General features: G+C 45.8%; 1 protein-coding gene across 1 annotated transcript in view; it reads right to left on the reverse strand.

Moving 5' to 3' along the window:
• VWF (von Willebrand factor) overlaps nucleotides 1-24,725 on the reverse strand; it is a 1,169,185-nt gene that overhangs the window by 703,794 nt on the left and 440,666 nt on the right. Inside the window, exon 20 of the mRNA XM_078673989.1 lies at nucleotides 8,960-9,098. Coding sequence (XP_078530115.1) covers nucleotides 8,960-9,098 — 139 coding nt within the window. The remainder of the gene's footprint in view (nucleotides 1-8,959; nucleotides 9,099-24,725) is intronic.

The raw sequence follows: 24,725 nt of genomic DNA on the forward strand, positions 1-24,725 counted from the left end.
GTATTTTGAGTTGAACAAGTCAGAGGCTTGCAGGTATTGCCACGACGTTTGGCGAGGACACAGCCCCCTGCCAATCTTCGTCGTCCATCTCAAGTCTATCACTGGACCACTTTTCCCGGAGCGATTGAAGGGGGTCTGTTGTTTATTAACTTCTTATATATTAGGGATATGTTGTTAACAGGGACAAGGCCATCTAAAACTCTATCCTCCAGTGGAGAGGACTCGAGGAGAGTGCTGCCACGCTGCAGGTGGGCACACAAAGCTTGTGTAACCTGTGTGTAAATTCAGAATTTGCTCATTCGAATTGCTGCTGCAAGGTGGTGAACAGTTTAATATCGGTTTTATCCCAAAGATCACTTATTTGCGAGATTTCTATAAGGTCCCACTTGTCAAACCCTTTGTTTTTCCACAGGCTACCCAGTTGTTCGCAGTCACACAGCGGCGTCGCGAGAGTAAGCCTGCGACTCCTTCCGGGACCTTTAGTTGCTGTATGCCAAACGTGGACTGAGTGTTTGGTGGGACCCGTGAGAGCAAAACGGCGCGGTCTAGAATACAGGGCTCTATTGTAGTTCCCACCCGGTAGGAGCCACCTATCCACGTCGTAACCTGGGTTCCCGGGGTAAGTGTAAGTGCCATGGTTTATGGCGCTAGTGGGCGCCCAATAATACTTCTAGATATCAGGGAGGCTAATGCCCCCATCATACCAATTTAAAGATAGTTTTTAAAGGGCGATACGTGGCTTTCTACTCCAAAGCAAGTCCCGTTGGAGACTTTCCACCTCCCTGAAGTAGGATGCCGGAACCGAGGCAGGAGAATTCTGCAGGGCATAGACATCATCTTAAAAAGAGCCGCTTTTTCCAGGAGGGAGAGCAGAAGCAATTTCTAGTTGCTTATGTCTTTACGGAGCCTAGCCAGGGGGGGAGTAAGTTGTAGGAATAACGGAGTGATGAGTTCAGAGAGAGAAAGATCCCCAAATACTTGAAGCCATCTGTAAGTAATTGTATTGGACATTCCCCTGGTGAGACGGGAGGCTCCCCAACCAAGACTAACCACAGAGATTTTCCCCAATTGATGGAGTACCCAGAAAACCTATCAAAAATGGCAAGAATATCTAGAACCACAATCAAGGACCGTCTCGGAGAAGTCAAGTAGAGCAGGATGTCATCCGCATAGAGTGAGATGCGGTCTTCCCAATCTGGGGACCAGCGCATGACCCGGATCATAGGGTCTCTGCGTATCCATGCCGCAAATGGCTCCAAGGATAAGGCAAACAGGAGGGGGGACAATGGGCAACACTGCCGGGTCCCCCTGCCCAGCTCAAAGGTAGTGGATTTCTTGTTGTTGACCACTACTTGGGCTAGTGGTTTGGCATATAAGAGCTGTACCCATCGGATGAAGTTCGGGCCAAACCCGAACTTTTCCAGTACCACCCAGAGATACGGCCATTCAATGGTATCAAAAGCCATGGTGGCGTCTAGGGAGACTAATGCAGCTGGTTCCAGGATGGAAGTCGCTCTGTCCAGTACCCCATGCACCCTTCGCAGGTTAAGTGCCGTATTACTATGTGGAATAAAACCAGATTGATCTGGATGAACTAGAGTCGCAATAACAGTTATCAGGCGGTTGGCCAATAGTATAACCAAGATCTTGGGCTCTGCATTGAGGAGGGAGATCGGTCTGTATGATCCACAGTCACACCTAGGTTTCCCCTCCTTGTGAATGGTGATAATAGTGGCTGTTCTCTGATCTACTGGCAGGAGCCCTTGTTCCTTGGAGTCCTCATACATACCCCTAAGATAGCTGGTCAGCCTATCCGGTTTAAGTTTGTATAATTCAACCGGGAGCCCATTAGGGCCGGTGGCCTTACCCGATCTGATGGACCTTATCGCTTTGGCTATTTCATCATTGGACAGGTCACTGTCCAAAAAGTCACGGTCCTCTGCCTGGAGTTTGGGCAACGTAATGTCCTCTCACATCAGGTGGGAATACTCTACCGAATAGTGAGCTACCGATGAGTAGACAGTGCTATAAGGTTCGGCAAACTTGTCCACAATGGCTTGTGGGTCTGTAATAGGGCCGTCCCCCCAACTCGCAGAGCTCCGGCGAGAGACGGCTGGCCCACTCCTTCTTATCAAAGCACGCTAGTAATTTTCCTGCCTTGTCTCCCATCTCATAGATCCGTCCCTGCACAGCTCTTCCCAAGGCCTTCGCTTGGTCAGTAGCTAGTGCTCTGTATTGCTGCTGTCGGAGTTTTGGATAGTGGAGCTTGTCTGGTGTGACCTCTGATTCTAGGTCAGCTTCTAATTGGCTAAATTGTGCCTCAATGGCCACAATCTCTCTATGGCGAACTTTCTTCTTACCCGAAATCAGGGAAAGCGCCTGACCCCGAATGACCGTCTTTAATGCTTCCCACAACACCTGCGCGGAGTCAACGGACCCTTCATTATCCTTAAAATTGTCATCTATTGCGGTGAGAAGCACCTTGCGAATCTTGAGGTCCGGAAAGTGTCATGGGTTGATGGGGGCCACCCTTCCCACCTGCTTTTAATTAAGAACCATGTGGAGCCAGACTGGTGAGTGGTCGGAGATGCCCCTAGCTAGGTGCTTAATCTCATGGATAAGGGATACTTGAGACACGGGGATCAAAAAATAGTCTATACGCGAGAGGCTCCCGTGCACCCCTGAGTGGAAGGTGTGCTGCGCCGTGTTTGGATGAAAGGTCCGCGACCCGTCCACCAGCCCCAGGGTCTCCAGAAATTCAGGAAGCCAACACGCCACAGGGCTCAGAACCCTGGGTGGATGCCGGTCCAACTCACCAGAGACTACAGAGTTGAGGTCCCCTCCCAATATCATTAAGCTCTCCGGAATAGTAAGCAATATGGTCCCCAAATCCCTGAAGGTGGTGGCCTGGAGGCCAGGCGGCACATAAACTGATACAAGTGTGATGTGGTGTCCCTCCCACGAGCCCGAGACCCCTACATATCGTCCCCGATCATCTAATCAAGTTGACCGCACCATCAGTGGAAGGGATTTTCTCACTATAATGCACACCCCCCTCGAACTGGAAGTAAATCCTGCATGTGTCAACATTGTATAGCCCCCCTATGTAAGGCTTTGCATGCATTGAGGTGAGTTTCTTGAAGCAATACAACATCTGGGGCCTGGCGCTTGATGTACTGGAGACGACACTACGCTTGATCTTATCCCCCAGCCCATTGACATTCCAGCTTAGCACCTTAATCCCTACGTCTCACCGTGTTGCCATGTGTGGTTAAGAGAAATCACTGCTCTCGGTGCCGGAGCAGTAACGTGCATATCAACCACCTCCGCCGAAATAGCTATAAATGTTGCTGGGACAATGGGTAGAAACAAACCCAAAATCACAATAGCTGCTACTGAAATACTGAATCTTGTAAGAACACAACTAAACACCCCCTCCCAACAACCCCCCACCCTGCTGCCCTGCACTCTGGGCCTAAAACTGCCTATGAAAAATTTGCAGAGTGCCTGTCGCCCTCGTAGGAAATCAAAAATGGAAAAAAGAGGGAATTAAAGTGCTCTGTGTCCCTCCCCCCACCCAACCCACCGGAATGTCCCCATGAAGGTAAGCAACTCAATTCTATATAAGACCACAGGCCCCCTCAAACAGAGACAGGAAACCACCCACCCATGTCCACTCCAGCACCCTGATGTGCAGTCCGATTGTAGTTAACAACCAAGGGGTCCATTATGATGTCGGGCGGATTGCCCCCGCCAGGCTGGCGGTAGCCACCGCCGACCTGGCGGGGGCAATCCGCCTGACATCCTCTCCAGAATTCCCCCCCGCCAGGACGGAAAGACCGTCCGGCGCTTTTCCGCCCCGGTCGCCTTGCGGCCGGGGCGGAAAATGTTTAATATGGTGGCGGTGTCTATTAGACACCGCCATCCATATTAGCATGGGCTTTCAGACATGCCTTTCCGTGGTAGCAATGCCGCCACGGAAAGGCATGCGGTCTTCCCTCTGGGGGCCCCCTCTGGGCCCCCAGAGTGAAGGAGGGGTGGGGGTTGCACACGGCGGGTACCTGTGGTACCCCCCCTTCATTTGCATAAACAAAGCGGTGCCTGCCGCTTTGTTTATACAAATGCTGTAATGCATTTTTAGCATTGTGACGGGCGGTGCTGAGAGCACCACCCGCCACAATGCTAAAAATGCAGGATGTGCCCGCCACTGTGGCAGGCACATCCTAATACCCCCCACGGGACCCCTGCACTTATGGCTGGCGGTCCCGAATTCCCATCCTAATGACCCCCCAAGTCTCTTCTTCCTCCGGCAGGTCGACTGTCCACGCTCTCCCTTTTGCCGTGGTTATTCGGGCTCCTCATCCCACGATGTTCAATCCATTCTGCCACTGTCTCAGGCTGCTCGAAGAACCAAGCTCTGCCCTCAGCCTCAACCAAGAGCCGCGCAGGGAACAGCATCGAGTATTTTAGTCCCCTCTTTCTGAGGTAGCGCTTCATGGAAAGGAATGTCCTCCTCTGCCTCTGCCCCCTCTGTGTGAAATCCGGGAAGAAGGAGATGTCGGCGTTCTCGTAGCGAAGGGGCGCCGCCGATCTAGAGTTCTGAAGAATAACATCTCTGTCCCGATAGTTCAAGATCCGAGCCAACATTGGCCGCGGGGGAGCGCCCGATTTGGGGCGTCCGTCTAGGACCCTGTGAGCCCGCTCAATGACAAAAAACGTACTGAGGCCTTTGGGTTGCAGATGTTTGAGAATGAGATCCTCAACAAAGAGATCCGGGGATTGCCTCTCTGATTTCTCCGGGACACCCAAAATGCAAATGTTATTGCGCCGGAGATGGCTTTAGTAGTCATCAAGCTTTAGGTCTGTAAGTTTGCGGGATTCTTGGAGCTCGCAGACTTTCCCCTGCAGCTGCGAGACATCCCCAACAACACTGGAGGCTGTTATTTCTACCTGTTTGACTTTTTCATTGAGCTTCCCCAGATCAGCTCTAATAAGTTTGATGTCAATCACCATGGTGTCCATTTTGTGCTCCAGGGAAGTCTTGACTCCGGTAATTGCCTCCATGACATCTTTAAGCGAGAGTTCCTGTTCCTCGTCCCCCAGGCTCCCTTGGGTGGAGTCCCTAGATAATCTGCTCTGCTGTTCTTCTTTTGAGACAGTATACCGGTCCAGTTTGTTCGTCTGCGTCAGCTTCATCCCCCGGGACCCTGTGCCCTTAGAACACTCCATGTTACCTTCAAGTGTTCACTCCCAATCAAACCAGGGGCTCCCAGGGGAGGTGGGTACTCAGCCTCTCCCAAATCAGATCAGATGCGCCGGCTAGTAGGGGCCCAATGGTCAGAACCGGGCATCGGGGGACCCAACACCATTCCTCGGCACCCACCGGGGGAATGCGCCCAGTTCAGTTCTCTATGGCTGCGGTGGCGCCAGAGGCTCGGCCACCCCACTGGTAACAGGTCTAGGGGCGCTATTTACTATTGTGCCCAACTATGCACTCCTCACCGACTGCCCGCAGGGTCATCTTTCACTCAGATGGACATGAACAGCTACAGTTATTGGGAGCGTCCCAGATGGCACACTACCTTCACACTGTACGTCTCAGGGCCCCTGGGATACCAATCAATATCGCATGGGAACTGCAGGTGGGCCCCGTAGGGCCAGCGGTGGCCTGCTGCTACAGTTTCAGTTGTCACTAAGCAGGAGAGGGAGGCAGAGCCTACCGCTACTTATGGGCGCGCCGCCGCCATTTGCAAACTCGCGGCTGTTGCGCACTTTGCCCACTGTTGAAACTGAGACTCTCTGCCTCACCCGCATCTCCTCTCAGGCCTCTAGATATCACGGAGACACCGGGACCTTGGTCTCTTCTCCACCGTGGTGCTCCGTCAAGACCGCGGCGGCACCGTGAAAGATCGTCGATGTGATCCTGTCCCTCTTCCGTATTCCCAGATCACTGTGGGTCCCGGCTACAAACTTGGGGGCAGGTCGCACTGCTCTGGGGCCTGTATCTCCAGTTTACGACCCAAGGGGCAAGTCAGGAAAAGCGGGATGGTGACCGCTGTTGCTCAGCCACACGGGTTGTCATCGAATGGGACAGATAATCAGCCAGGATAGACGTGGGGAAGGGACGGGTATTGGAGCTTCACTTTACGCGGCCATGTTCGTTCGCTGCTTGGTCACGCCCCTGAATATGGAGAATTTGATTCTAGCTGATCTATTATTGAACGGAATGTCCCTACTATATTGCCTTAATAATAGTGAGTTCCATAACTTCCCACCTTTGACTATTGAACAAGTGTTTGAGTTAATCGATCACACTTATTATTATTATTATTATTATTATTATTATTTATTTATTTTTTTTCAGTACTTATAGAGCGCACTGTCACCCATCGGGCATCCTGGTGCCCAGCAAAGATTCATGCTTCGGGGAGATATCATCAGTATAGTAGAGTTATGCCCTAGGATAGAGCCATGTCTTTAGTCTCTTCCTTGACAGAAGAAGATCTTCCTGCTGTCTCGGCTCGAACTGAAGATTATTCCAGATTCGGGCAGCGGAGGTGCTGAAAGCCCTATCTCCTGATTTTGTTTTTTTGAATCTTGGTACCTTCACCATTCTGGCGGGGGTGGAGCGAAGGCTCCTAGCAGGGGCATACCAAGTGAATTTATTCTGCATTGGTTTAGTTCCAGACCCATGCAGAGCTTTGAAGACTATGCAAAGGGACTTAAATTGAACTGTTTGCAGTATAAGGAGCCAATGCAGCTCCGACAAGGCCAAGGAAGCAGATGATCGGCTTGGCCTTCTCAAGGCTAACTTAGTTGCTATCGTTTGAATCCTCTGGAGCCTCTCAATCAAATATCTTGGAGACTCCAGCAGCAGGGCATTACACTAGTCCAGCCTGCTTAGAATGGTGCTTCGTACTACCAATGCTCAAGCTTGAGCTGGCAGGACCGGGAGGACCTTAAGGAGGGTTCTAATAGTAGAGAAGCAGCTCCCCACGGTTGCATTCACTTGTGATTCAAGGCTCAGCTTGTTATTAAACATAATTCCCAGATTCTGCACCTTCTCTGAAGGGGTCAGTGGGCTGGCTGTGGCTAATGGCCAGAAATTAGTGGGAAGTGATGGGGGGAACTTCCCTGCCACACAGTAAAGAATCTCTGTCTTATCAGTATTGAATTGTAACAAGTTCATTCACAGCCAGTATGCTGTATCCTGCAGGCAAGCGTGAAAATCCTCCAAGGATGTAGACTGTTCTCCCTCTAAGGATAGAATAAGTTGGGTGTCATCCGCATAATTTATAACATTGACATTATGCGCCCTCAAGACAGCAATCAGAGGTCTCATAGAAATGTTAAACAATATTGGGCGAATCGCGGAGCCCTGGGGAACGCCATGCAGGATGATCCTGTTTGATAGTTAGGACTGAAACCACTTCAGAGCTGTGCCTACTATCCCCACCTCTTCAAGTCTATTCAGACGGATCTCATGGTTGACTGAGTCAAATGCGGCAGACAGGTTAAGCAGTATAAGTATCGCTGATTGACCTCTGTCTGCACGCATTCAAAGATCGTCCATCACAGTCACCAGGGCAGTTTCCGTTCCAGGTCCAGGACAGAAGCCAAATTGCACATCCTCTAGAATATTGTTTGTTTCCAAGTGCTTTGAAAGCATTCTGCTAACCAGTCGTTCTACAATCTTTATTGGGTGAGGCAGCAGAGAAATCGACCTATAATTTTTTGAACTGGCTGGATCAAGCGTTGCCTTTTTTAGAAGAGGTGTCACCAGTACCTGTTTCCAACAGGCTGGTACTGATCCACTAGAATGGGATTGGTTACAGATCTGTCAAAGTATTGGGAATAATTCTGTTCCCAATTCCTTCCAGATTTTATGTTGTAGGGATCCATAGGTGATCCGGAAGAAACACCGAAGGCCATTCTGTTAAATTCCTCCACTGATGGTATCTCAAAATCGGTTAAGACATTTGTAATCTCCACCCCTGTGTTTCTTGTCTTTTTTGTATCGGGTAGACCTTTATTATTGTTGTCACTGGATTCTTCTATCCACCCCGACAAATTGTCCCTTTTAAGGCCTTTGATGATAATTCTTATTTTATCATCGAAGAACGTCGCTAGGCTGTCACAGAGGTCCTGGGCTAATCATGTCGTTCATAATCTTAAAAACACTTCTTATGCTGTTCGGTGCTTTCAGGATAGTATTGGAGAAGTATTGAGCCTTTGCAATATTTATTTCTTTTTATATCTGGTAATTGCTGTCTTCAAGGTAATTTTATCTTCATCTTTGCAGGCCTAACACTAAATCAAGAGCTCCCTCAGACCCCTGTCCATCCAAAGTACTACATGACATAGCCTCATAAGTTAGCCACAGTTCTAACCACTATGTTAAACAACATTATTAGTGAACGTATTTCCCCATGGAATGGAAAAAAGCCTCTATTCTTCCTTTGCTGAAAAAACCTTCACTTAACCCTAAGGAAGAGAAAAAGTATTAGCCCATCGCGTCTACCATTTGGTCCTTGAGAAGCATCTTAATAGAACTCTCTCAGAGTATTTAGATAATAATAAAATTCTGGACGAGGCACAGTTTGGTTTTAGGTCCAGCTACAGTACTGAGCCAGATCTGGTTGTAGTTTCCGAAGAGATTAGACACATCATGGATAATGGACAGAGGGCTGCGGTAGTCCTTTTGGACCTTTCCGTAGCCTTCGATACCGTGAGCCATGCACCTTGCTGGTGTGTTTAGCAGAAAATGGGATTGCTGGATTGGCCCTTGATCTTCTCTCCTCATTTTTAACAAATAAAGAGCAGTCTGTGGCCCTTGGAGAAAATAATTCAAAATCCTTTTAACTTGCCTTTCCTACTTGCTCTAGCACTTGAAATTGACCTCCAGGACATGTGACACTACATGGAAGATCTAATAAATAAATCATAAAGTTAGTCTTACCTGCACCATTACATACTGGCAGTCACCTGGAAACATATAGTTCAAGCCATCAAAAGTCAAATAATGTGCCAGGCCGATGACCGTACAGGTACCATCACAGATGTTTTCTGTACACTCCCACTTTCTATTGCGGCACTTGCTGTAATAGAAAAACAATGCACAGCACTGCTATTACTGCAATGTAACAGGGAAACTATGTGAACAGGATTATAAAATGCATACAATTTGTACAGCAAAACAGTTTTTTTTATCGTAATCAGCCATTTTCAAGACCATTGCATGCACACATATATTTCCCCACTGCATTCTATCATGAGAAATGTTTGTAAAACTGTGGGGAGTTTAGGAACTTACTGATTAATGTCATTACACCAGGATGTGGTAAGTACTGGATATGGTAAGCACTTTCTATTGTGAGTTTTAAACCAGGGGATAAACGCCATGATATACCTTGTAATTCTGATCCCTGGGCAAACGTGCACAAATGGTATCAGGACGTGTAGTCAATGGCTCGGCATGAGTGACTACGATCTGTCTCTCTGCATCCTCAAGGGATGGATGTGCTGTATTGAAGGGACAAGAGCATGAGTGCTCATCTAGTCCAGAATGTATTGAAGCAGTTAAACCAGGCTAGGAAACAGAGGGGATCATAGTAAATAGTGTACTGCCTTAGAAGAAGAAGGCTGAATGTCTGCGAGACAGCAGTGTCAACTTTGTCAACGATAACACAATAGGCATGTAAATCGTGTGGACTGAGGAAACTATACATTTTGACATTTTAGCTAAATCCCACCATTTTTGCTTGTCTGGAATTAGAGCAGCAACAGTCTCTTCACTCGGGCGGGTAGCGTCACACCCACACCCGCTGTGAGTCTCACAAGAAAAATAAAATGGCAATGAAAAGATTTCATTGCAATTTTATTTTTCCAATAAGCAGACTCACAACACCGCAGCAGCCTGAGCCCAGATACATGGAGGCATGGCCTCTGAGGACAGGAGCAGTGATTGGCTGGATGCTCCAAAGTGCGAATGCCACTTTGGCCGGCTTTTATGTGCCAGCCGAAGTGACATGGGCACTTTGAAGCTCTCCACCTATCTGTCTTAGACAGCTGGGTAGAGGCCATGCACAGGCCTACAGGGCCTGAAGGAGCATCCAGCAAGCCCGCTCCATTCAATCCTGGCGCTGCTCTCACAGGATGAGAGCCAGGATTAGTTAAGGGAGCTGGCTGGGCCCCTGCTGGAGTGGAGAAGAAGACTGGGAAGAACCAGGGCATGTAAGCTAGATAAGTGATTTTTTTCTTTTCCTCCTGCCCCCTCTACTTCTATCCCTCCCCCTTTCCAGTCAGCGGTCTCCCCCCCCTGTTCCTATTGCTGGCACCCACCACTGGCAAAACGACCACAGACACCCTTGTGTAATACTAAGGCCCTCCTCCTAAGGAGGCTAGTACAAGGCATCAGTTTTCCTGCTCATAGTATCACCGGTCCCAAGGGTACCAATAATTCGGGGATGGGTATGAGAATGCCATGCTATTTCAAGTAGTTCCCTGAGGCCCCCCTAAGAAATGGGTAATTACCACAGGAATCACAGTTATCACACCTGATTCCACAGTGATTCCCCATTTATCAGCCATTTCCCACCAAGGAATTTCACCAGATTTAAGATAGTGTAATGTCGAGTTGGGGTGATTGCCAGGAAGGTGGTACCATTTGTAATTTCCAATTCAGCATAAAACTCTGTTACCAGCCAATTAGAGAGTTCTGCCCCAGTTAGAATGCGGCCCTAAAAACACTGAGTAAGGTCAGCTGATGTGATATTCTTTCAGGAACAATCTAGTGAGTAGGTTACACAGACACTTGGACTTTTCCATTCATCTTTGGTCGCAGGTCTGAATCCTGGCAGGACCACCTTAGCATATCATTTATATGCGCTCAATGCATTTAGCATTGTTGAGTAAAGTAATTATAGAGTTATTCGAACCTACTGTTAACTGGGCAACTGGTGTCTCCAAAACTGTTTAAAAAATCCTGTTTTCTCACTTTTTGAATATAATTATAAAAAGCATTGATTGTTTCTAAAAACGATGGTGCCTACATTGATCTCACCAAGTGCTTCATTGTAAGATTCCATTGATGAAATAATGCCAGACATCCAGACCGAAGGACATATGGCAACAGAACATATGCTATCAGTGACCGATTCTTCTCAGGCCTCTCACACGGTGACCAACACACCTTGTGTTGCTCAATGCACCACCCCTACTCACTCTCCTTCTTTCACACCTCTCCCATGGGGAGCCTTCTGTAGCCTCATCACATCCTTCATAAAACTCACTGATATGCTGCCTTACTCCTCTTCCCTTCCCCCGATGACAACGATGAGCAGGAAGGAAGGTGGTATACTTCCTGCATGCGAACCTAACCAATTCAAGGATTGGTTGGAGCTGGCTAACGAAGCGCTCATTTTGAGGCTGGGGGCCTGTGCCTGCAATCTCTCAGCTGTTTTACAGCACTGGGATTGCAGGCTTTGAAGTGAGCATGTCAAATCGGCAGGATGTAAACAGCCAGCCAATCTGTCTTGCACACTGAGCAGTCAACCTGCAATGAACGCAGGAACGCGTGTGCCCCGCCCCCAGTATCACACTTGCGATAGTGCAGCCGGCGGCAGACAGAATAATAAAATGGTAATAACCATTTTATTATTCTATGTGTACCTGCTGCTCTTGCAGCAAGAGGGGGCGCGCTTCTTTGCCTCAATGGAGGGGCCGCCGTTGGCTCCATATATTTCCTCTCTATGAAAAATGCCAGCCAACGACATCCTTTGAGTTTACCCTGCACCTCTGTGAAAACATACATAATTCAGAACTTTGTCAATAATCACATGCTTCTTCAATGTGTTTTTCAGCCCATATACACATATACATTCACCACAAAAAGGTTGGTAAATTGTATAAATGGACACGAATAGGTCTCCAAATAACTACGTATTTCAAGGAGGTGTACGGAAGGGAGTTCTACACCAGGAAAAATATTTTCCTGGTGGAGAGAAAAGAAAAGCGTTTTATGCGCTAGTTCACATTTTTGAGAAACACAAAGATAATGAGTAGATAGCTTTCAAAAGTCTCAGCCACTGCTACTCTCTGAGGGTCACTTTCCAGTCCATAATTTGTCACCCACTATATTACTTCAGCTGGTGACCACCCTATGTAAACCACATTTAGTGCCGCTGAGCTAGCAAGAGTCAAGAGCAAACTGCAATGAAAGAACCCTTCTAACAGGAACACAACAAGCAAGCCCAAACCAGTTTCAGCCTAATTAGGCCTTATCAGTGAGGTGCCCTGTGGGTACTGTGGGACCGTATGCATGCCACCCACATTTGAGCAAACCTCTCCCAGTAGGGCGTTACACTGAGGAACAATATAGAAAAATATTCCCTTTTGTGTTCTTCAATGATACTAAAAAGATTACATTTAAACTACAATGAACCAAAGGAAATCCCCTCTTATTTTATTATTAGCATCTTTATAAAGAATAAAAACAGTACTTACTACATTTAAAAACACTTGTAATTACACATCATTATATGCATTCATTAAACACAATCACAGATTTTTTTAGATTTGTGTGATATCTTTTACAATGATTCTTTCAAAGGTTGTTAGCATTGATCAAATGAATCTTGTATGCTTTATCAACACATTGCATTATGATAAAAACATTTTTTTAAAACAGATTAACTATGTCCCTATGTCGACTCGTTTCGGTGTATCTTGTTGTTTGTTAACACCTTCTTCAGGACTCACAACATAAAATCAACTAATGTTCTTTGTACCAAACAATTTATCTAGAAAGAAATAATACATACAATTCGATGCATGAAATATGCGTGCTTAAAATTAACATTTTCTTTGGTTCAATGTATACCTAAGGAATTTCCATTAGGCTAAGATCTGCTTATGTATTCAGACCTAAATGTTCTCTGTATTATTATATACCAAGAGCATGATTATAAACCACAATGCGGCTATGGACCAATTGCTAGGGTCCATTCTCAAAAAAGCTCCACCTGACACTGAGGAAAACACAACAGGTGGATAGGTGAACCTTTGGCAGAAGTCTCAGCTACTAGCAATCACTTCCATAGGTTTATACTTTATTGTATACATATCCACTTTTTTCTAAACAAATAATTCCAGGAGTACATTTAGAATCGTGTGACTGTCGTTGATTTACTCAGAGGAGTAAATAGTTTTGCATATGGAATTTTAAGAGTCTGATTGCATAAATGACATGCTAAAGTAAAGCTGCATTTTTGTGTCACCACAGTTAAAAAAAATCGCCCGTGAAGAACTCTGACTGCCACACCACGCCAAATATGGCGGTGCTGGCCTCCCTTTTCCATCTTGAGTACTGGTCCTCCATTGTTACTGACAGGAGTCAATACCTGGAATTGAAAAACTTCAGGGAAATCCTTCTTTGTGAACAGATTATTTTACTTGGAAAATTCCACCACACGGGCAGAATTTGTTGCTTGTGGACATTGATTAACAAGAGCAAATTTACAGTCTTTGAGTTCCTGAGAGGGTACAGAAGCAGGTTGCTAGGAGTGGCTGAGGAATTCTTTGTATATTCTACTTTACTCACACGTGCAGATTTCATGTGTAAATACTTCACAATAGAGCATTTGTATTTTAAAGATCTTTCTCTCTTTAATTCCACAGGGACAACATTATCCCTGTGGAGTAAACCTTTCACCGAAAACTCATCAATTTTGGGGGTGTCCCATCACCATTTTCAAACTAGATACAGATTTAATATTTCCCATGACAGAGGTACATCTCCAACCACATCCGAGGAGGGAATGTGCATAAGAAGAGTTTGTGACTGCCAAAAACTCTCACATTTGAGAGTGTTCACATAATGAGGCAGGCTTCCATGCTCTGGAACACCCACAACACTCCATTTGGATGAGATTTGTCCAAACATAATATGGTATATATTATAGTAACAATCAGTTTCATATTTTGAGAACAGAAGGGCCGTGATTATCACGTGGGGGCTATTCCCCTATCTGGCGCAACTCCTGTTTGCACACAAAATAGAACTACAAGATGGGTGTAAGCTGTGCCAGATGTGTTTTTTTTCCTCTCAATTTTCACTGTGTAACTGTAGATCCAGGGACACTTAGCGCACCGTGGCATATTTCTCCGTACTGAGTTGTCAAACACTGAATTCCATGTAAATTGGCGCACACTAAATAAGACTCCCGTTCAACTAATAATTAGCAGGTACACAGTTTTTACGTACCTGTCTTTGAGTCATAATCAGGGTAAAAAGAGTTTGCATTCCTATATGGAGATATGTGTGCTCTTAAATTCAATTCTCACTAAATATTCTAGAGAATAGGGTCATGCAAGTCACTAAATATTAGCTGTACTTCTAATGAAGGTTTGTTGAGCTTTTCAGCAACGTATTAGTATATTAGACCAGATTTATACTTTCAAAAATAGGCTTTTGAATTGACAACTGCATCACTATGTCGTAGTTTCAAAAACGACAAAGCATGCTTTACAAAAAATATTAAAAAGTGCGAATGCCACTTTCTAGAAATCAACACGTTGCTAAACACCCAGGTAATTGGCACGCTAGGCCCCTTACAGCAGCAGCTTTCAAAGCATGTGCTAAAATATTTTCCACATATGGCACATATTTGGATGTTTCCTGAAGCCTGGGCACAAGAATGAAGACTGGGCAAAATAGGATGGAATATTTCACAATGCTGTTAATGTTTTGCAAAGGGCACTCGCTGCCCGGAATATTGTTTTACAAAAACACTTTTATAGCTCTCAGAAGACAAACACACGTTAAACATGAAATAGGATCTAACTGACACTTCTAGGTGGTACTACACATGCACTGTCATTTTTAATTTCCCTCTGTGCTAGCCAAAGTAGTAATACAGCTTATAAACATCATATGCCATATTTTATGACATTAAAGGCCAAATGCATAAAACATAAAGAACAGAGTTTAGTCACATCAGCTCAAACGTATCACAGGACAATACCCATTCAGACTTAGAGTGACAAATAAATTATGCAAAACATGAAGAACTCTGGGTAGTTCCCAAGTTTAGGTGGAGAGCAGCCCCTTCAAATGGAGCACGCAACATCACCGGCGACACTATGAAGCTGCTCACCTCAAATGTCTGTTTTTCTAGCATAATTTTAAACATAGGATTAGCACAGTGCCACCCCTGCTGAACTAGAAAGGCACAAAGCATTATAGCTTTTTAACAGGAAAGTCTGAAAGCACAGGATTAGCACCTTGTGTTTTTCACCTTTGTTAGAAATGGGTCTCTGGTTGGCAGTGGTTCGCACCCAGTCCAAGTAGGGACCCTCCTTCTAGTCAGGGTAAATACGTTACAGTCTCAGAATAACCAGTGCTCAACTCCTTGGTAGCTTGGCAAGAGTAGTCAGGCTCATCCTCAGAGGAAATGTGCAAAGTATTTTAATATACACAAAATAACACAGTGAAAACACAACAAAACACCACACCACAAAAGTACTCCACACCAGTTTAGAAGAATAGCCAATATTTATAAAATTAAAACAAGACCAAAATGACAAAAATCCAACGTACACAACTCAAGATGTGAATTTTAAATAATTGGTAAATAAAGTTATAGCTCTTAGAAATCAATGGTTGCACATGACCAGGATAAAATACGTTCGATGCTTCAGAAATCAAAGATGATGCGTGGTGCAGGAGAGGTGAGGCATCGTTAAAGCAGGTGATGCATCGATTCTTTACTGCTATGCAGGTCGTTGGCATGTTGGTGCTCAGTGATGGTGCGTTGCACAAAGGAGGTAATGCGTCACTTGTAGTAAATGATGTGTCAGTTCCTGGAGGTGGTGCAAGGTCGTTGAGCAGCTAACAACTGGTGATGAATCAAGGCATGGGGAGGTGATGCATCGATTGTGAGTGTGAAACCTCGGTTCAGGAAGGCTACATGATGGTTATGATGCATCGATGTCATAGCGTAATGCAACGATTCCGCTGCACCAGAGTCAGAGCGGTGCAACACGGACGTGACTGATGTGGTGCTCAGGACTCACATAGCAGCGATTCTTCAGGGTCCTACATCAAAGTCAGAGCTAGCATTGTTACCAGCGGTCGGTGAGTCAAGCACTTGGTAAGCGGGGACCACAGCTTCAGTGCAGTCTGTGGCGATGCAGTGATTCTTGCAGTGGTGCGCTTATTCCCAAAGTGACGCTTGGAGTTGATACATGGATTTTTTCTTTTAGCACCAGAAGTTACTATTGAGGGCACAGTACTGGAATTGGCACCACTTGACAGAGCAGAGCTCTCAGCACAGGAGTCCAGGTGCCGGCATATTAAGTCTTTGATGGCCCTGAGAATTCCAACATGAGGCAAGCTCAACTCAAGCCCTTGGAGGAACTTTAACACCAGGATGTAGTAAGCAAAGTCCAGTCCTTTCACTCCCAAGACAGAAGCAAAAAGCAGCAGGCCAGAACAACAAATCAAATAGCAAAGTGGTAGTCCCTCTTGACAGCATTACAGCTCTTCTTCCTGGCAGAATTTCCTCAATCCAGAAGTGTTTAGAGTATATGGTGTCAGGGGTCCAGTACTTATACCCATTCCAGCCTTTGAAGTAGGCAAAAATCAAAGAACAGCCTTTGTAGTGCACACAACCCTGCCCTTCCTATACCTGGCTCCAGACACACTACAGGGGGAGGAGGCTTTGTGTGATACAGGCACAGCCTTATTCAGGTGTCAGTGTCCAATCCCCCTACCACTCTAGCCCAGGAAGATCCACCAGTCTGGTGATAGCCCATATGCAGGGCACACTTCAGCTCCCTTTGTGTGTGACTGTCTAGAGTGAATTCACAAAACCCAACTGTCATCCAACCCAGACATGTATTCTAGGGACAAGCAGAGGCACAAAATGGTTAAGCAAGAAAACGCCAACATTCTAAAAATAAACACAAGGAGACGGAGCACTGAAACCTTTCAGACACTTACCCTCAGTCACATATCTGGGTTGAATCCATCATCATTCGTAGCTCACTTCACCACCCCAGTTCAGCTATATGCAAATCAGTCTTGACCCTTTTCCTCATGGGAACAGTCCAGCCCGAACTGCCAAGCCAGGACTTTCCTGGACTGGAAACAGACATCCTGCGACCGGTTTCGTGGGAACACCTCTAATCAGCCAGGCTAGCTTGAATTCAGTAGCAAAGTGAGCAAGGGACCCAAGTCTGGGCATACCCTGCCAACTTAGGGCGAACAAAGAAATCATAAGGAAATGATGGACGGAGTGCTGAACTTTTCAGACAATCACCCCCAGTCACAGATCTGGGTTGAATAAATCACCGCTCTTTAGCTCGGTAAACATCCTTCACAACGCGGTCAAAACACCGTTCTCTAACCAAACGCTGCAGACTCCATTTAGACTACAGCGTTTGGTTAGAGAACGATCCCACAAGCAAGAGAGGATAAGCCACGCTTATAGGAAGATATTGATGAGACGGACCTAAGATTCCATCATCTCTAGTACCCGATTCCTTTAAGGAAGGTTAACCGCTTTACGAACTATCGTTTCAGATACAAAGGGATAATTGACTCCTCAAAACTACATATTCACACGTAGACGGCGAAGAGACAGTTACACTGAAACGGCGAACATTTCCCCTGAGGAAGGAACACGCGTTCCGAAATGCATTGGGCCAGAGACTAAATATGGTTCAATAGTAACTATGGAAGTATCTAAGAACATTTGGGGCCAGATGTAGGAGCCCTAATACAGGTCGGAAACGGCAGATTTTGGCCGTTTCAGACCGGTATTAGGGTTTTCAGATGTAGGGCATGCATTTACAGAATCGGTATTTTACCGATTCTGTATTTACCGATTCGGTAAAATTACCAAATCGGTAAGTACAGACTCGGTAAAATACCGATTCTGTAAATGCAGATGTAGCTGGCACATGTCAGAGTGCCACAGGGTTTAAGAATCGGTATTTTACCACCCAATCGAATTGGGTGGTAAAATACCGAATCCAGGTGTGCATGCACATGTGTGCATGCACACCTGTGCCATGTGAAACACAGACATGCCCTTAGGGCATGTCTGTGTGACACATGGCGCACATGCCTATTTTTGGGGTGCCAGAGGGTGTCAAAGTGACACCCCCTGCACCCTTGCTGAAATCGGTATTTACCGAATCTGTAAATACCGATTCGGTAATGCCCATTGATTCCTATGGGCTTCAATGCCCATAGGAATCAATGGGCATTACCGATTCGGTATTTACAGAATCGGTAAATACCGAATCTTAACGATTCGGTATTTACCGAATCTGAAATACCTACATCTCCCCTTCTCTTTTTTACCACTTCTTAAATACCGATTCGGTATGAATCGGTATTTAAGAAGTGGTAAAAAAGATTTACCTACATCGGGCCCTTAATGATTAAAAAGTTTGAGGAATTTGGATCAAAATAAGAATTTGTGTAAAACAGTTGTAATATACATTATATGTGATGAAATAACATATGAATGAAATACATGCATGAAATATTAAATACGTTCTATTTAAAAAAAATGGAAACATTGTGTGAATAGTGATATGTAAATTAACAGTACTGTGTATAACAAAAGTGATGTAAATAATGTCATTATTGCGTTAAAATTAGTATGAACGATTAGTTCAATAGGTACAGTGCACACTAGAGCAGGGTAATTCCTGTTCACGCCCAGTTCAGACCCAGCCATATGCAAACTAGTCTTGACCCTGTTCCATCAGGGGTCTAACCCGAGCTGCCAAGCCGGGCCTTCCCTGGACCGGAAACAAACATCCTGGGACCGGTTATGGGGTAACCCCCCTCATCAGCCAGGCACTAAGCATTAGGTAGTGTATCATTTTATCCAGGGTTCCATTATGCCACGGGGCCATATGGCTAGGGATAGACTGGCTTGACTCTGCCACAGCTTCTTGATCGATTGCTCATGCGGACTCCCAGCTGACTGTCAGTTTCACGACCTAAGCCATCTGTTTTATGTTTTAAATTCAAATGACTGCCTGCATCTTTGTGCCACATTTTAACTTGTGTTTCTGTTTTTAGCCAGCGTTATCGGCAGCACACCAGATTTCTTACCTGGTCTCTTTTAATAGTGGTGATTAGTCCCCGTTCCGCCACGGCTCGTGCCGATTGTGCAGAGGGCCGCGTCTTGCTTTTCCTTCACGTCCGGTGTTCACCGGAACTAACGTTAGCGTTCTAGCCTGCAATCACGCGTCCTCCCCTCCTATCTAATTTAGGCAGGAAGGGGCGTGGACGCGCAGTGGACTCCCGGCTGATGGTCAGTTTCAGGACCTCAGCCATCTGTTTTATGTTTTAAATTCAAATGACTGCCTGCATTATTGTGCCATATTTTAACTTGTGTTTCTGTTTTTAGCCAGCGTTATCGTCAGCACACCAGATTTCTTACCTGTTCTCTTTTGATAGCGGTGATTAGCCCCCGTTCCGCCACGGATCGTGCCGATTGTGCGGAGGGATGCGTCTTACTTTTCCTTCACTTCTGGTGTTCACCGAAACTAACGTTAGCATTCTAACCTGCAATCAAGCTTCCTCCCCTCCTACCTACTTAAGGTAGGAAGGGGCTCGGATGCACAGCGGACGTGCCCAGTGGCACACCGGCGGCACGCCAAAGGCAAGCCCATCCTTGCCAGACCACCACTAGCCGTCAGAATCCCTGCTTGTTTTCTCTGAAATGACAGGTAATCCAACCTTGCCCAGTGCAGGCATGGTAAACCTTTACTACTGAAGCCAAGAGCTTAAATTATTATATAAACCCTTTACTACCTCTGTACCCGAATGCCTCTTAGATACCTTTGTGTATACTGCCACTCATAAGCAGTCATTGAAACCATTCTCAATAAGTCAATTCCTTTCCCTGCACCTCAATTAAAAAATGTCAGAGACATCACTGAGACCCCTAAACAACTATAAGGGCTTTATTTTAATGCCCTGTCGATCCCAAAGCACACATTGGAAATATGGAGCCTTCTTGACCTAGAAAAGCCAGATATTTGTTTTATTACTGAAACTTGGCTCCATGAATATTCCTCCCCTGACGTAGCAACTGCGTTTCCACCAGAATATCATCTAACCAGATTAGACAGCAATGCCAAAAGAGGAGGAGGTATCGCAATAGCCACCAGGGCGGGACTAGAAAACACCACATTAGATACCTCTACCAGAGAAGCGTCCGAAATGTATATTTTCAAATACAATCAAAAGGAACTAGGAGATGTGCCCTAGTGTACAGACCTCCATGCCAGAAAACACATTTTATAAACCATCTACTTGAGATAATTGCCCCACATGTTTTAGCTGCTGATAATTTTCTCCTTATTGGAAATTTTAATTACCATGCGGGCTGCTTTCAGACCCCGACACAAGTCAACTGGTGAGGAATCTGAACACATTGGGACTGGTCCAGATGGTGGTGGGACCACTCACCTGGCTGGCCATACTCTTGATCTTTCGTTTACCAACTCAACCAATGTTAGAGTTGAGTTCCCCCTCCCTCTGCTCTGGTCTGGTCATAACCTGCTAAAATTTTCCTTACCATTAGGCACCACAAAAATCCATCCCAGTAGTGAAAGACCATGGTGTAAAGTCACTTCAGTGACCTTTTTGGCTCATTTTAACCCTCCGTCTCTAACCCACACCGACAATATTGATCATGCAGTAACACAATCACATTGGCCCTGAACACTGTGGCACCTCTGTCAAGGGTCAAGAGCAAGCCTTGGGTAGCACCCTGGTTCACAGAAGCACTGAAAGCTGAAAAACTGTCTAGTAGGAATGCTGAGCATAAATGGAGAAAATCTAAGACCAGTGAAGATCGTCAAAAATATAAACAGATCCATCAAGGCTACTTAGATAACATCAGACATGCCAAAAAGTTGTATCTTTTTAATAGGAATTAACAAAGCTGCCAATTCCAACAAGGTGCTTTACAAAATATTAAAGGAGTTTACTACTCCTCTTTCTGACCAGCCTGGTAATACATCTTTGCAAGAATGAGTTGACATGCTGTCACCTTTTTTTGATGAAAAGATTGAATCAATTCTTAGGTCCTTTTCACACCACTATATCAAAAATCCTGATAATAATCCAGTCACTAACCTTGACTCCACCTTTCCTCTTTTACTGGAGTTCACTGCTTTTACTTCAGATGAAGTCTCAACCGCTTTGGCTAAGATTAAATTGGGTTCCCCCGTAGACCTGCTTTCACCCAGCTTCTTTTCAACTATTGCTCCTTTGCTCACTGTGAAGTCACGGACTTAATCAACATGTCATTAGCACAAACAATGGTCCCCGTTAGACAGAAAGCAGCACAAGTTTAACCAATTTTTTAAAAAACCCTCTGCTGATCCTAAGGTCCCTAGCAACTACCGTCCAATCTCTCTGCTTCTATATTTCGGAAAGGTACTTGAATCCTTGGTCAATAAGCAGCTTACCACCCATCAGGAGAGACATGGACTCTTGGACCCATCACAGTTGGGGTTTAGGGTAGCACACAGCAGCGAAACCTCGTTGGTGGTGGTTGTAGACAACATTAGACTGGCTTTGGACAACGGGCAGTCAACCATGCTCGTCCTGGTTCAGGAATTATCTAATGAATCGAACCACCACAGTACAAATAGGCACCCTGGCCTCTTGCAGTCGGTCTGTAAGCACAGGAGTCCCTCAAGGCTCCATCTTAAGTCCCATGATTTTCAACCTGTACATGACACCCTTGGTTAGGGTGATCGGGTCCTACGTTTTTGATGTGGTGTCATACGCTGATTACACCCAGCTATTGATTACCCTTGGCCCTGACCCCACTGACCCAAAGATCCGTTTTAAAAAACTGCATGACCCATATCGACAACTGCATGCTAACCAGCCACTTACAACTTAATGGAAGTAAGACAGAGGTCATTCTTTTTGGTAAGGCAGATGAATACTGATGGCCTTAGAATCTTGGCCCATGTCCATCTCCCAAACCTATGGTGCGGAACCTCAGAGTGATGATTGACAATCAGTTGTCAATGAAAAGCCATATAAATCAAGTAATCGGCATCTGTTATGGCATTTTGTGTAAACTACACAGAATGTTTCAATGGATCCCCATTGAATCCCGGAAACCACTGGTCCAGGGACTTATCATAAGTCGTATTGACTATGGAAATGCCCTGTTGGCCTCCATAAACGAGGAGCTCTACTCCAAGCTTCAAATTTTGCAAAACACAGCTGCTAGATTAGTATTAAACCTTCCATCAAGAGCCCCATCAGTGCCTAGTCTGAAGACTCTTCAATGGCTCCCTATTAAGTAACCATGCTGCTTCAAAATCCTCTGTCTCGCTCATAAGAGCATGAATGGAACCGGGTCAAGTTATTATGCTAATAAACTTAGCTGGTATCAGCCAAGAAGGAAGCTTAGGTCAAGCACTAAATGTCTCCTCACCCCTCGCAGAATCCGGACCGCCAGGTCGATCTTTCTCCTTTCTCGCACCTGATTCTGGAATATTCTACCACCACATCTCCTCTCCATCGCTGACCATAAGCTTTTCCATAAGGAACTAAAAACCTTGTTATATGACCATCTATAATGCCTGCATACCCGATCATTAGGCTTCGGGGAGCCTTCCCTAGCGCCTTGAGACCCCAGGTTGATATGTGTGCTTAATAACTTCCTCTGACTTGACTTGACTTGATGCTCAGTCACACGCCGAACAAGCCACTGAGTGAAGCCGGTCGCTTCTTTCAGCCTGAAGGCTGGAGCCAACTCCACTAGTAGCTTGCCAACGTAAGCCTGTGTGAGTGTGAGTGTGGCTGCTGTAATCGGCTGCCGCAGAGAGCGAGCCCAGGGCCACTGCAGAAGCAGCTTGGTTAGACCCGAGCGTGGCTTGCGGACCTCTGGAGTACCCAACTAGCAAAGCATCTGCAACCTTGTCTGCAACCTTGCAAACTCTACATCAGGTGCATAACAGGCATGCACCAAAAGACCAACCTCGGGGGGGGGGTCAGACCCCCTATGTGCAGCAAGTAGTCCACCAGTCCACCAGCACCAACAGGATTGAAGAGCCTCAGTGGAGAAGGAACACAGCAAGAAACTTCAGCGTCGTGCAGTGCTGGATGGCGGGGGTGCAGGAGAGGATAGGAGAGACCAGGAGTGACCAAGATGCGAGGTAGCTGATGGGCCCACATCAAAGCCATCCCCAGAAAACTCTCTTCCTTCAGCCCCAATAACAAGATATCAACAAAAAAAACAGTCACCCGGTCAAAGTCAGCCTCAGATAGAAACGAGGGCACAGGCCCGCCATGTCAAGCCTGAACTACAATTGCCACAATCACTAAGGCGGAGAACCAATCAATGGATGCCAACAAATGAAGATCATCCCAAAGATCCCCGCAGCGGCCCTCATTACCAAATTCCTTCTCCCACGCCTTAAAGTGGTGTTCCATCTTCAGTCGGAGCAAACTTTTCTGTAAGCAACTAAAGCAGCAAAGAGGAGGCCCTTTTTATTACCAACCCTTAAGCAAGATTGACCCAGCCGCACATGACCAGGGCCTTACGGTCATGAAACGCAGTTGCTATTTCTGCCCAAGCAAGGATCCAAAAAGTCTCAAGACTCTTGCCTTTTCCAGATTAGAAGTTATCTTCTACAGATAAATACAAGAACGAAACAAGTGTGCATGGAATGAACATATCAATCACTGCTGTATTACACCGACTGCAATAATTTCTCTCTCAGAAATTTGCACAGGCCACAGTCCCAGAACCACCAGAATCCCTCTATAAACAAGAATTGAGGCACCTCTCAACACTGTTTCTACAAAATATAGAAATCCAAATTGAACAAACATTGGAGTTCACTCCGCAGCTGTTTAGAATACTTAGCGGAACCAACCAACTCCACTCTGGCTCACAAAATCCAGATAACTCCTATATGATGGCAGCCTCTGAATCCCCAAAACTCAGTAAACAACAATACATAACAACCAAAGCCCTACTATGGTAATCTTCCAAAATGGAACTCCAAATACGTCAACTTCAATCAATGGCGGATCTTATAAAACAAATTAACCATATTAAGAATATGTATCTCACCTCACAAAACCAGTGCTCTTGCTCTTGTACAGCAATCATTAACCAGTGGGCAATCCTACCAGCAGTTTTGACAGCTCTGGCTGATTCAATCTGGGGAACCAGCAGATCTGCCCCAGCAAGACCTTACCCCATCTTGAGTTGTCCTGTACCAGCCATTGAATCCTCTGATCACCTAACTAACATACCACCCACATCACCTTAGAACTTCATTTTTCTTGGCCCACAAGACGCCAGGAACAGAACTTCCACCCGACCATTGGCAGAGGTCGGGTCTGAAAACTCACCGAACCCCAAGTGGCCTGAAGGAACACTCTCCAGGAAGGCAAAGAAAAACTGAGAAAACTAAAAAAAAAAGGAGCAAAAACCGAATGACATTCCTCATTAACCGAAAACACACAACAGACACAGCCTCTGGCCAAGTCCAGCTATACCCAATTTTTACTACAAAGATCATCGGCAATAAGCCAGAGGAAACAGCAGCTAAAGATTCAAACTCCATCAAACTAATCTCAGCCGAGAGAGAAACTAAGGAAGAGGCGAAAGGACAAGTCTTGGCACCACTCCAGCATCACTCCTCTCTAC

This window comes from Lissotriton helveticus, chromosome 1_1 (genome assembly GCF_964261635.1).
Source record: "Lissotriton helveticus chromosome 1_1, aLisHel1.1, whole genome shotgun sequence".
NCBI lineage: Eukaryota > Metazoa > Chordata > Amphibia > Caudata > Salamandridae > Lissotriton > Lissotriton helveticus.